The 13,824-nt window shown below is 49.0% G+C and overlaps 1 protein-coding gene across 1 annotated transcript in view; it reads right to left on the reverse strand.

The window, feature by feature from the left end:
• The window catches only part of ube2g1a (ubiquitin-conjugating enzyme E2G 1a (UBC7 homolog, yeast)), a 96,500-nt gene extending 84,894 nt beyond the window's left edge, over window positions 1–11,606 (reverse strand). Inside the window, exon 1 of the mRNA XM_038813634.1 lies at window positions 11,372–11,606. Within this exon, the coding sequence (XP_038669562.1) occupies window positions 11,372–11,417 (46 nt within the window). The 5' untranslated portion in view covers window positions 11,418–11,606. The remainder of the gene's footprint in view (window positions 1–11,371) is intronic.
• Window positions 11,607–13,824: the final 2,218 nt, after the last annotated feature.

Genomic DNA, 13,824 nt, shown 5'->3' on the forward strand with positions numbered 1-13,824 from the left:
GGTACTGCCTTATCATATATATTTTTCAAATTCAGCCTTCCACCAATTCAGAACTTTGATTTCCGTTCCATCTTGGCCCTTTGCCATAACTACTTTAAATCTTACCAAGTTATGGTCATCACCAATATCCTCCCACATCAACACTTCCACCAACTGCCTGGCTTAAATCCCTAAAATTAGGTCTAGTACCACCCTCTCTCTTGTCGGACTTTCTACATACTGGCTCAAAAATGCTCTCCTGGATGCACTTTTAATTCCGGCCCCTCTAAGACTGTCACACTTTGCGTATCTCAATTAATATTGGGGAAAGTTGAAATCCCCAAACATTATTACTCTATAATTTTACACTTCTCTTGAGATTTGTCTACATATTGGCTCTTCTCTCTCTCCCCGACTGGGGACCTATAGTACACTCCAGGCAACGCGACTGTCCCCTTTTTTCAAAAAGAACAAAGGCAGCCAGCATAATTAAGGGCCTCATGCACCCCGGACATACTCTCTTCCACCTTCTTCCATCAGGAAAAAGCTACAAAGGTTTGAGGTCACGTACCAACCGACTCAAGAACAGCTTCTTCCCTGCTGCCATCAGGCTTTTGAACGGACCTACCTCGTATTAAGTCAATCTTTTCTCTAAACCCTAGATGACTGTAACATTACATTCTGCAGTCTCTCCTTCCTTCCCTATGTACGGTATGCGTTGTCTGTATAGCATGCAAGAAACAATACGTGTGGCAATAATAAATCAAATACAGCACAGGAACAGGCCCTTCAAGCCTGTACCGGTCACGATATCAACTTTTGCCAAAACCCTCAGCACTTCCCTGTGCCGTATCCTTCCAATCCCATCCTATCCATGCGTTTTGTTCAGGGGCAGTATGGTGGCACAGTGGTTAGCATCATGCTCCGAGGTCCCAGGTTCGATCCCGGGCGCTGGGTCATTATCCGTGTGGAGTCTGCACATTCTCCCAGTGTTTGCGTGGGGTTCGGCCCCACAACCCAAAGATGTGCAGGGTAGGTGGATTGGCCACGCTAAAATTGCCCCTCAATTGGAAAAAAATTGGGTGCTCTAAATTCATTTTTTAAAAGATGCCTTTTGTTCTAATGTTCTATCTACATGGGCTCAACTGAGGTGCCTGTTAAAAATATAATTCCTCCCCACTGCAGTAATTGACTCTCACTTAATCAATAATGTAACACCCCATAGCTCGCCCGAAGACGCTATAGCCTGGAATATTGAGCTGCTTATCTTGCCTCTCCCTCAACCATGTCCCCGAGAGCAATAATATACACCCATATATTAAGAACACGATCAATTCATCAACCGTACCCATAATATTCCTTGCATTAAAATAAACGCCATTTAGCTTTGCCATATTACATTGTGCCTTAACAGGTCCATCTTCACTCTCCACACTGTATCCCACCCACCCCCCGCCAAATTAAACCTCACCCCCAAACAGCACTAGCAAACTTTGTGATACATCAATGTTTCTTTTCAATTTTCTGCTCCCAACCATACTATTTACTAAGGTGTGGAGATGCTGGCGTTGGACTGGGGTGGGCACAGTAAGAAGTCTTACAACACCAGGTTAAGTCCAACAAGTTTGTTTCAAACACTAGCTTGCGGAGCACTGCTCCTTCCTCATACCTCTTCATTCACCTGAGGAAGGAGCAGTGCTCTGCAAGCTAGTGTTTGAAACAAACCTGTTGGACTTTAACCTGGTGTCATAAGACTTCTTACTATACAATTTACTGTGCCAGTGGGGCACGTCTGGTCACATCCGGTCAATTACGGAACCGTCATTCCCATATCTCGTATCTCCAAGCCAATAGGTTTGCCTGCATTTCCACCTATACTCACTTTTAACTCTGGTTATAAACAAATAACATCCAGGTGCTTCCTTATCTACACCATCAGATATCACATCACAAGTCCAAATAGGTTCATTAGTTATCTCAAATTTTACAAATCAATTCTGGCTCTCTCTGATCAGCAGGGCAGCACAGTGGCGCAGAGGTAGCACTGCAGTCTCATGGCGCCGAGGTCCCAGGTTCGATCCCGACTCTGGGTCACTGCCCGCGTTCCGCCCCCACAACCCAAAAGATGTGCAAGGTAGGTGGATTAAACATGCTAAATTGCCCCCAATTGGAAAAAATGAATTGGGTACTCTAATTTTTTTTAATAAAAGATTTGTCCAAAAGCGCAATCACTCCATCCCGATACATAGATTCAAGGGGCTGGTTTGGCACAGTGGGCTAAAGAGCTGGCTTGTAATGCAGAACAATGTCAGCAGCGTGGGTTCAATTCCCATATCAGCCTCGCCGAACAGGCACCGGAATATGGCGACTAGCGGCTTTTCACAGTAACTTCATTGAAGCCTACTTGTGACAATAAGCGATTATCAGATTCCAGTAACGTCACAGCATCTGATGTGAAACTAAAAAATGGTAGGACTATTAAGCTATCTCTTAGTCTTCTTAAAACAATGGAGTGACATTGGCAGTTTTATAATCCATGGGGACAATTCCTAAATAGGTATGAGTTTTGGAAAGTAGCTACTAACGCATCAAAAATTTTCTAGCATGCTTCCTCTAATACCTTGGGATGGAAACCATTAGATCCTTGAGATTTGTCTATCTGCGACAGCAGTCTCTAGACCAACTGGGGACCGGTTTAGCTCAGTTGGCTGGACAGCTCGTTCGTGATGCAGAAGAGGTGAATAGTGCGGGTTCAATTCCTGTACCAGATGAGGTTATTTATGAAGGCTCTGCCTTCTCAATCGTGTACCTCACCTGAGATGTGGTGGTCATCAGGATGAATCACCACCAGTCAGCTTTTCCCCTTAAAGGGAAAGTAGCCTATGGTCATCTGGGACAATGGCCATTTTACTTTTAAATTCTCGTGAACATCATCTGTTTTAATAAAATTTAGTGAATCAAGTTAGTGCCTGCCCTTGAATTATTTTTCTTCAAAACTCAACTCATCCTCTATGAAGACAGATACAAAGTAGCTATTAGCAAGTCTACAATTTCCTTAATTACCGCCTTTTCTTTAAATATAGTAGAAAATGTGTTGTTTTTAGTGTCCACAAACTTTTTCTCACCTTTCCTCTTGCAGCTCTAACCATCGTTGTTTCTCCTAGTCCATGAATTCTCTACTACTTTTTGCCAGTATACAAGATAAGAGTAAATTTACGGTGCTAACTGAGCATGAACAATATTTCCTGAACCATTTCAGTGCCGCACAGATGGTAAACTTCTGAACTTGAACACGTATTAGTGTATGGAGCAAAGGACCAGAAGTGCATGAAAGGGCAGAAGTTAGCCACGAGCTGCGTTGAAGCTGCAGCGGGAGACAGTATGGCTGAGGACCGGATGCCTGGGGTGCAGCACAGCGACCAACGGACCCGGTGATGCAGGCCTTCCAGGGTGGTTTTGCCAGGCAGAAGCGGGAATGTTTGGACCCGATTAAAGAATCGATCGATCGGCTAGAGAGTAGATTGGACGCCCAGGATCGGGCGATTCAGAAGGTTGAGAAGGCGCTGGCTGAGGAGGGGCATTAAACAGTGGTGGGGCTGGAGATGCTTCGGGAACAGCAGAAAAGGCTCCTGGAGAAGGTGGAGGACCTTGAGAACCGGTCCCGCCGGCAGAACTTAAGAATTGTCGGGCTCCCAGAGGGGGCCGAGGGAGCAGACGTTGGGGCATATGTAGCGGGTATGTTCGAAAAACTGCTGGGGGAGGGGGGAATTCCCCCGACCGTTGGAGGTGGACAGGGAGTGCCGAGCGCTTGCAAGGAAGCCGCGAGTGGGGGACCCTCCAAGGGCAATGGTGGTGAGATTCCATAGGTTCCTGGACAAGGAATGCATTCTTTGGTGGGCCAAGCGAATGAGGAGTTGTAAGTGGGACAACAGTACCCTGCGGGCGTACCAGGACCTGAGTGTGGAGGTGGTGAGGAAGAGGGCAGGCTTTAACCAAGTCAAGTCTATTTTCTTCAAGAAGCAGGTGAAGTTCGGTCTGCTGTATCCGGCGCGTCTTTGGGGTACGCATGAGGACCAGCATCACTATTTTAAGTCGCCCGATAAGGCACTGGACTTTGCTAAAAGAAAAGGACTGGTGGGGGTCTGAGAACTCTCGAACTTTGAGACAACTTGTTGGCCTATATTGGATCCCTTTTTTCTGTTATGTTCCCCTTGGGTTTTTTGGGGGTTTTGTTTTCCTGTTTTTAAATTGGTTATGCCTTCTCTTATTATTTTGCGTCTGTTTTTGTGGCTCTGATTAAGAAAAGGGGGGGGGGGGGGGTCGGTGTTTTGTTTTTGGGCTATTTTTATCGGTGGAGGTCGGCAATGCCCCTTTTGTTTTTATTGATGTGCACTTTTGTGGGACGGAGAGTTTCGGTGGGCGGTGCATTTGTTTTTGTGTTTTCTTGCTGTTGGGTGTTTGGGGATTGTTAGATGAGGGAGTTTGTTTGTATGAGCAGGGAAGGGGAGCGAGGGAATAATAGGTGGGAGACTTCCTTGTGCTGGGGGCCACCAAACTAGCTGGGTGAGCTAGCTCACGGAAGCACCCGGGGGGGGGGGGGGGGGGGGGGGGGGGGGGGGGGGGGGGGGGGGGGGGGGGGGGGGGGGGGGGAGAGACTTAGGTGGAGGGACGCAGAGGGGGTCGGGGCCGCTGTAGGTCGGGGCCGCTGTAGGTCGGGCCACAGGAGGTGCAGCACATGGGCTGGAAACAGGCCCAAGAAAGGGGACGGCTGATTGGCGGGGGGGGGGGGGGGGCACTTTGACCCCCCCCCCCAACTAGGCTGATCACCTGGAATGTTCGGGGGCTAAATGAGCCGAGAAAAGGCTGGATTAGTCAGGTTTTCCATTCAGGGCTGGATACAAAGACTAAAAGGATTGCAATTATGATTACCAAGCGGTGGCATTTAAGGTGGGAAGAATAGTCTCGGATGTAGGAGGTCGATATCTCATGGTTAGCGGCAAGCTGCAGGGGGTGAAGGTAGTGCTGATCAACGTACATGCACCAAATTGGGATGACAGGGATTTTATAAAGAGGGTGCTAGGGATTCCGGACCTGGACTCGCACAAGCTCATTATGGGTGGGGATTTCAATACTGTTATTGATCCAAGCCTGGACCGGTCATGCTCGAGAGCAGGCAAGGTGCCAGCAATGGCAAAGGTTGAAAGGGTTCATGGAGCAGATGAGGGGGTGGATCCATGGAGATTTAGGCAGCCGAGGGCGAAGGAATTTTCTTTTTACTCCCACGTACATAAGGTGTATTCCCGGATCGATTTCTTTGTCTTGGGTAGGTGGACATGGGGTACTCGGCGATTACGATCTCGGACCATGCTCCGCACTGGGTGGACCTGCAGGTTAGTATGGATAGCAAGCAGCCCGCAATGAAGGTTGGATGCAGGGCTATTGGCCGACCAAGTGGTCTGCGAGAGGCTGAGGAAGTGCATGCTGAACTACCTGCAGGTAAATGATACGGGGGAGGTCTCAGCAGCGGTGGTCTGGGAAACGCTGATGGCAGTGGTGAGAGCTGATCTCAATCCGGGCTCACAGGGACAGGACGGATAGGGCAGAAATGGACCGACTGGTAAAAGAGATTCTATGAGTTGATAGGAGATATGCGGAGGCTCCAGAGACAGGGCTTTTAAGGGAACGCCGGAGGCTCCAGGCAGAATTTGGTTTGTTAACCACCAGGGGGGCAGTGGAACAGCTCAGAAAGGCGAAGGGGGTGAGTTACGAGCACGGTGAGAAGGCCAGGAGGATGCTTACACAGCAGCTCAGAAAGAGGGAGGCAGGTAGAGAAATAGGGAAAGTTATTGACGGGGATGGGAACTTAGTTGGGGACTCAGCGTGGGTGAGCAAGGCCTTTCGGGACTTTTATAGCCGGTTGTATAGGTCGGAACCCCTTATGGGGCCAGAGGGGATGAGGCACTTCTTGGATGGGCTGACTTTCCTGAAGGTGGATGGGGAGCTTGTAGAAGGGCTGGGGGTCCTGAACAGGCTGGAGGAGATAGTGGAGGGTCTGAAGGCCATGCAGTCGGGTAAGGCCCCGGGACCGGATGGGTACCCGGCCGAGTTCTATAAAAAGTTCTCCGGAATATTGGGGCCAGAGCTGATGAAGGTCTTTAACGAGGCTAAGGAAAGAGAGGTTCTGCCCCAGACGATGTCACAGGCCATGATCTCGTTCATTCTGAAAAGGGACAAGGACTCGGAGCTATATGTTCTATGTGGGTCTTACAGGCCGATTTCTTTGCTGAACGTATATGCCAAACGTCTGGCCAAAATCTTGCCCTCCAGGATCTGACGGGGTTCGTTAAGGGCAGGCAGCCGGAGGCCAATGTAAGAAGGCTGCTAATTGTGATCATGATGCCCCGGCAGAGTCTCGTTGTATGCGGACGACCTACTGCTGTATGTCTCAGACCTAATGGAGGGGATGGAAGAAATTATGGGAACGTGGTCAGTTTTAGGGGTATAAGCTCAATATGGTGATGGGCGAGATGTTTGTGGTCCAGGCGAGAGGTCAGGAGAGGTGACTGGGGGAACTGCCGTTCAGAGTGGTAGGCGACAGTTTCAGGTACCTGGGCAACTAAGTGGCGAGGGATTGGGACCGGCTACATAATTTGAACTTGGCCCGGCTGGCGGAGCAGATGAAGGAGGATTTCCAGAGATGGGATGCGCTCCCATTGTCTCTGGCAGAGTTCAATCGGTAAAAATTCCTATTCGTTTCTTCTTTCCTCATCTTCATCCATTTTTAAACGGATCAATAAGGTTATTGTGGGCGGCACCTCCGCGGGTGTGAAGAGGACAATGCTTAAGCGGAGTCGGGGGGGGGGGGGGATGGGATGGAGGGCTGACGCTGTCAAATTTCAGCAATTATTACTGGGCGGCTAACATAGGCATGGGGAGGGGGGGGGGGAGCCGGCTTCTTGTAAGGACACAAGTCTGGGGACGTTGGTAACAGCGCCTCTGTCGTTCCCGCCGGCACGGTACTCCACCAGTCCAGTGGTGGAGTCTGAGGGCAGTGAAGGTGACATGTGGGAGCAGAGGGGGCATCGGTGTGGTCCCCAATCTGTGATAATCACCGGTTTGCTCCGGGCAGGATGGACTGGGGGGTCCAAATTTGGCGGAGAGCGGGGATTGAGAGGATGGGGGACTTGTTTATAAAAGGAAGCTTCCCAAGTATGAGCGCGCTGGAGAAGTTTGCATTGGCAGGGGGAAATGCATTTCGATATTTACAGGTGCAGGACTTTCTGCGGAAGCAGGTGCCAACCTTCCTACTCCTGCCACTAAGGGGGATTCAGGATAGGGTGGATATGAGAGGGAAGCGTCTCAGACATATATAAAGAGCTTATGGGTTCGGAGGAGACACAGACCGAGGAGCTGAAGCAAAAGTGGGAGGGCAGTTGGGGGGGGGGGGGGGGGGGGGGGGAGATAGAGGAGGGCCTCTGGGCATTGGGTAGGGTCAACGCGACCGCAACATGTGCCATGCTCAGCCCGACCTAATGTAAGGTTGTTCATCGGGCTCACATGACAGCGGCCGGATTAGCAGATTCTTTGCGGTGGAGGATAGGTGTGTGAAGTGTGTGGAGGGGGGCCAGCAAACCATGTCCATATGTACTGGGCATGTCCAAAATGGAGGGGATTTTGGCAGAGGTTTGCCGACGCCATGTACACGGTATTAAATACGAGGGTGGCAAATGAGTCCAGAGCTGGCAAATTTTGGGATGTCGCAGGATCCGGGAATCCAGGAGAGACAGACAGATGTTCTGGCCTTTGCTTCTCTGGTAGCCCAGAGGCGCATAATACTTGCATGGAGGGACTCAAAGCCCCCGAAATTGGAGATCTGGCTTTCGCACATGGGTAGCTTCCTCTGCCTGGAGAAAATTAAGTTTGCCATGAGAGGATCTGTGTTAGGGTTCAAGCGGAAGTGGCAAACATCTGTCGACTTCCCCGCAGAGAATTAATCATCAGCAGAAGTGGGGGGGGGGTTTAGATTAGGGGGGGTAAGCAATGGTAAGACCTGAGGGAGTGGGAGGTGGTATTTGCACTATGCTAATATTTTCCTTGTTATGTACAATGTTGATTTTGTTGTTGTTACAATGCCTAAAGAATACCTCAATAAAATGTTTATTAAAGAAAGAGGAATACTATACTAATATCGGACAGCATGGTAGCGCAGTTGCATCACAGCTCCAGGGTCCCAGGTTTGAGTCCCGGCTTGGGCCACTGTCTGTGCAGAGTCTGCCCATTTCTGCCCATTCTCGCAGTGTCTGCGTGGGTTTCCTCCGGGTGCGACAGTTTCCTCCCACAGTCCAAAGATGTGCAGGTTAGGTGGATTGGCCATGCTAAACTGCCCTTAGTGCCCAAAAAGGTTAGGTGGGGTTACTGGGATCGGGTGGAGGTATGGGGTTAGGTAGGGTGCTCTTTCCAAGGGCCGGTGCAGATTCGATAGACTGAATGGCCTCCTTCTGCACTGTAAATTCTATGAAATTGATGCAATATTAAAAAGGGAAGCTAGTTTTCTTCGTACTCAACTAACTTTGCCAAAGGAAAAATTAGTTACTCATTAAAATGCTCAATTTGTCCTATCTTGCTGTGTAAATTGGCTACTGCATTTCCCCCATAATACTAACTATACTTAAAATCTACAAAACAGATAGAGACAGTTCCCAGAGCATACACATCAGCGTAGAAGCAGGCCATTTGGCCTATTGTCAGTACCAACACTTAACAAGTTACTTATCTAGTGCCCTTTTGGAAGCCATTCTCCACCACATTCTGATTGCAGTCCAGATCCTAACCACTCAGTGAATAAAAGCTTTTTCTTCATGCCGCAGTCGTTCTTTTGCTAATTTGCATTGTCTGCTTCTCGATCCTTCCGTAAATAACATCTCTCCCTGTCTTCTTAGTCCAGACCCACATTATGTAAATACCAAATCTCTTCTCAATCTTCTCCATCAAACCGAGCTTCTCCAATTAATCCATTCCTGGAACTATTTTTGGGCATCTTTCCTGCACCCTCTCCCATGTCTTTCACGTCCTTCGTAAAGTGTGGTTCACAGAATTGGGTTATCATAACTTCCTTGTTTTTGTGCTCTATGCCTCGGATCCCACAGTCCTCGTCAACCATGCTCAGTCTGTCCTGCCACCTTCAATGATTTACGCATATACACCCAGGTCCTTCTGCTCCTGCATGCCCTTTAGAATTATGCGTTTTATGTTGTCTCTCTGCATTCTTCCTACCAAAATGAATCATTTCACACTTCTCTGCATTAAATTTAACATGATGTGGAGATGCCGGCGTTGGACTGGGGTGAGCACAGTAAGAAGTCTTACAACACCAGGTTAAAATCCAACATGTTTGTTTCAAACACTAGCTTTCGGAGCGCAGCTCCTTCCTCAGGTGAATGAAGAGGTTTGTTCCAGAAACATATATTTGACAAATTCAAAGATGCCAGACAATGCTTAGAATGTGAGCATTTGCAGGTAATTGAATCTTTACAGATCCAGAGATAGGGGTAACCACAGGTTAAAGAGGAGTGAATTGTCTCAAGCCAGGACAGTTGGTAGGATTTCACAAGCCCAGGCCAGATGGTGGGGGATGAATGTAATGCGACATGAATCCCAGATCCCGGTTGAGGCCGTACTCAACCATGCGGAACTTGGCTATAAGTATCTGCTCAGCGATTCTGCCTCTTGTCCTGGCTTGAGACAATTCATACCTCTTTAACCTGTGGTTACCCCAATCTCTGGATCTGTAAAGATTCAATTACCTGCAAATGCTCGCATTCTAAGCATTGTCTGGCATCTTTGACTTTGTCTATATATATATGTTTCTGGAACAAACCTCTTCATTCACCTGAGGAAGGAGCTGCGCTCCGAAAGTGTTTGAAACAAACATGTTGGGACTTTAATCTGATTAAATTTAACACCCATTCCATCAACTTGTGTACTTTAAGGTTCTCCACTTCATGATCCCTATTTTACAGCATTCAGTTTTGAAACTGTACCCTGTACACCAAGGTCAATATATATTATATATCAGGGAGAGCGGGGTCCTAACATCAAACTCCATTACAAACCTCATCAGAAAAGGATAGAAGGTAACAGACACATCACACTAGGTAATGACTCCTTTTGATTTCAACGCTTTTGCTGTTTTCACTTCACTTTGGAACTTAGAATTCAATCCATCCTTATCAGATGGGTTTCTATTTAAAAGTACTGAAAGGGTTGGCAGGGCTCTATCACTTTATTGTGACACTGGCAACATCCTCCATTTGGTGAAGACAGATGTAAAACACTCATGCCTCTATGAGATAATATCGATTTGGTTCATAACCAGCCCCCATTCTTCTTTTGATTCTCTTGTTACTATGTATATGACATATCTGGAATGTCACTTCCAGCCTATTCCATGTCTTGAGTAGTTTCCAGCACAACACTGAGGAAATGCTACATTGCCATCTATCAGACGAGACCAAAAGATTCAACCACCTAGTCAGGCACTATTTAAAGATCAGATCCTGACCAACATTCTGTGCCAGAATCCCAGGACAGATCCCATATATTCAACAACAAGCAGAGGACTCCACCATACCAAGGATAAAGCAATGTTCTAATAATCCAAAGCCAGACATTTGTATCATTTACCATGAACACGAAATGTACCCACTCAGGAGTGATATTTGGCATGCAGGGGGAGAATACTAAATACAAATTAAAACTCCCATTAAGGAAAGAGACATCGAGCCAATCCGTCTCGTATGTGAATGTAATACTAGCAAAAATAGTTTGAGCCGGTGCGAATTGATAACGAACAAATTCTTAAAAGATCAGTCCCGGCATTTTACATACGGATAGGTGTAAAAAAAACTGGTGCATCACTGCGCCGATGTATTTTGGGAATAGGGGGACGCTGGAGAGGAAAGAAATGGGGACGGTGGGGGAAGAGAAAGGAACTGGGGGCAACAATAGAGGCGCAGAGCTCAGGACAGCACTGCCGGGAGCTGACATGTTGGGCGCCATGCTGGGCGCCGGTCCATTTGGGGGGGGGGGGGGGGGAGAGACGCGAGAGACGACACAGGAATCGTAACCGGACAAAGAAACCGGGCCTGTGTCTTCAAACAGGCGGCGGGAGCTAAAGAACCCCGGGAGAGTCGCCGCTTAAAGCGGGCCTAGAATAAACCGTCGGATGGAGCGGGGGGGGGGGGGGGCAGAATTGCTGAGGCGCCGATTGTGCAGCGACCGACCGACCGCCGCCATCGGGGGGGGGGGGGGGGAGGGATCCCGGTGACGGCTAACCGGGGGGGGGGGGGGGAAGGGGCCTTCCCCTCCCGATCGCGTCTCTTTCCCTTTTTACCTGCCAGCTGCCTTCGGAGTAAGAGTGCCGACTGCGGCTCTGTCATGTTCAGCGGGCCGTGAAGCGCACAAAGGCCGTCGTTGTTTGTTTGTCTCCCTCTCTGTCTGTCTGGGTCTGTGGCGATCTGCGCCGACACGCACCAGCTCCCGCCGCTTCGCTTTCTCCTCAACTTTCAGCTGGGCCGGCCTGCCGCGCCGCGCAACCGAACCTGATGGCAAGCGGAGGGGAGGAGACAAGCCCCGCCTCCTGCCCCATCCTCCTCCCGATTGGTGGGCTCGCCGAACCCCGCCTCCCTCCCCGCCTGATTGGTGCGCCGGGGGCCCGCGGTTGGCGGAGCCGCGTGTCAGTCACCCGGGCTGCTCTCCCGCTCCCCGCCCGGGCCTTGCGCGTCAAGTGCGGTTGAGGCGGGCTCCTCCCCCCCTTCCAAATTTGGTCGGGAACGCTCAGAGCTCTGCAGATTGGTAGCGCAAATTTGTTTCCTAAATTAATTGCCAAGTGCAGCAGCGAGTCCCCCCCCCCTTGCACCGTTGCTGACGAAATATGACCTGGCCTCCGATTAAGATGCATTATGAAGCGCTTGGATGTTAACATCTGGCTGATTTATTCAGCGTTAACCGCTGGAAATCTTTCCACGTGCCTGCTACAGAAAGCAGTGACATCTTTGTTGGTGAACAGTCCAACGAAGGGGCAGTGTTTACTTCTGGTTCATGCATTTTATCCCTTGTCTTTCAAACAGGGGAAGCAATTGATTAGGGGCTTGGCATCTTACCCAGTGAGGGCTTCAAACCCATGCCCCCCCAAAAAAAATCACACATTTCCTGTTCTGATGGAAGGTCTTGAGACATTAACTCTCTCCACCTATGCTGTCTGGCCTGCTGAGTATTCCCACCAATTCTTTTGTGAGTGAAAGGAGTGGCCAGAGTCCCAGATGGCCACAGGCTGCTTTTCCCTTTCAGGGGAAGAGCTAACTTAGAACATAGAACAGTACAGCACAGAACAGGCCCTTCGGCCCTTGATGTGCCGAGCCATGATCACCCTACTCAGACCCACGTATCCACCCTATACCCGTAACCCAACAACCCCCCCCCCCTTAACCTTACTTTTTAGGACACTACGGGCAATTTAGCATGGCCAATCCACCTAACCCGCACATCCTTGGACTGTGGGAGGAAACCGGAGCACCCGGAGGAAACCCACGCACACACGGGGAGGACGTGCAGACTCCGCACAGACAGTGACCCAGCCGGGAATCGAACCTGGGACCCTGGAGCTGTGAAGCATTTATGCTAACCACCATGCTACCGTGCTGCCTGATCACCACTTGTGGTGATTTAACCTAGGATCACCACAACTCAGGCAATGGTGAGAAGGCAGGGTCTTCATGAGTAACCTTAGCCAATATGGGAATTGAACCCGCACTGTTGGCCTCGCTCTGCATCATAGACCAGCTGTCCAGCTGACTGAAGTAAATACATTGCTGGACAATGGCCCCTTCAAGCCCACAGTGCTGAATAATAATCAGCTTACATTAACACTGCAATGAAGTTACTGTGAAAACCCCCTAGTCGCCACATTCTGGCGCCTGTTCAGGTACCTCAGCTGGTACAGGAATTGAACCCACACTGCTGGCCTTGTTCTGCATCACAGACCAGCTGAGCTAAACCGGCCTACCTATGCCAGTGCTTATGTCAGTGCTTGCAACTGTAATGTTTGGGGTGGCGTTACTGGAACCTGCAGGAATTAATCTACAGGACAGCATTGCATTCGACCTGGGAGATCATTTATAAGCTGATAAAGAAGCCTTTGAACTCTTTAATTTACAGACGCTGAGATGGCAAAAAAGGCTATTTAGCTCAAAGCCACCACAAGAAACATGCGATCAGATGATGAAGAGTTTGTTTGCTTTCCAATCGGCAAGATGATGTGTGATATGAGCACTCAAGTTGGTGACCCATGTCTAGTTTGGGGATGGTTGAAATGAAATGAAAATCACTTATTGTCACGAGTAGGCTGAAGTTACTGTGAAAAGTTCCTAGTCGCCACATTCAGGCGCCTGTTCGGGGAGGCTGGTACGGGAATTGAACCATGCTGCTGGCCTGTCTTGGTCTGCTTTAAAAGCCAGCAATTTAGCCCAGTGTGCTAAACCAGCCAGGTTCTTGTGATGAAATTTCCTCCGATACACCCAAACAATGTTGGCAACACTAGATGGCATGAATCTTTTACAGCTTGTTCCAAACAGTTAGTCCAGATTGATGCATCAACAAGGGAAAGGAAAGCGACTTCTACACCTTCTACTATGCTCAGTCGTTAGAATTAAATTAATAAAGATTTAGAAATGTGTTTCCTGCTTATTCTCCTTCCTAAGAATTAACAGGATTCAAAATAAGCCTGTAGCATATTTATAATATGAGACCAGCAAAGGACATCTTAAAGTGCATCAGGTATAATGAATT

This window comes from Scyliorhinus canicula, chromosome 12 (assembly GCF_902713615.1).
Source record: "Scyliorhinus canicula chromosome 12, sScyCan1.1, whole genome shotgun sequence".
In the NCBI taxonomy this organism is placed as follows: domain Eukaryota; kingdom Metazoa; phylum Chordata; class Chondrichthyes; order Carcharhiniformes; family Scyliorhinidae; genus Scyliorhinus; species Scyliorhinus canicula.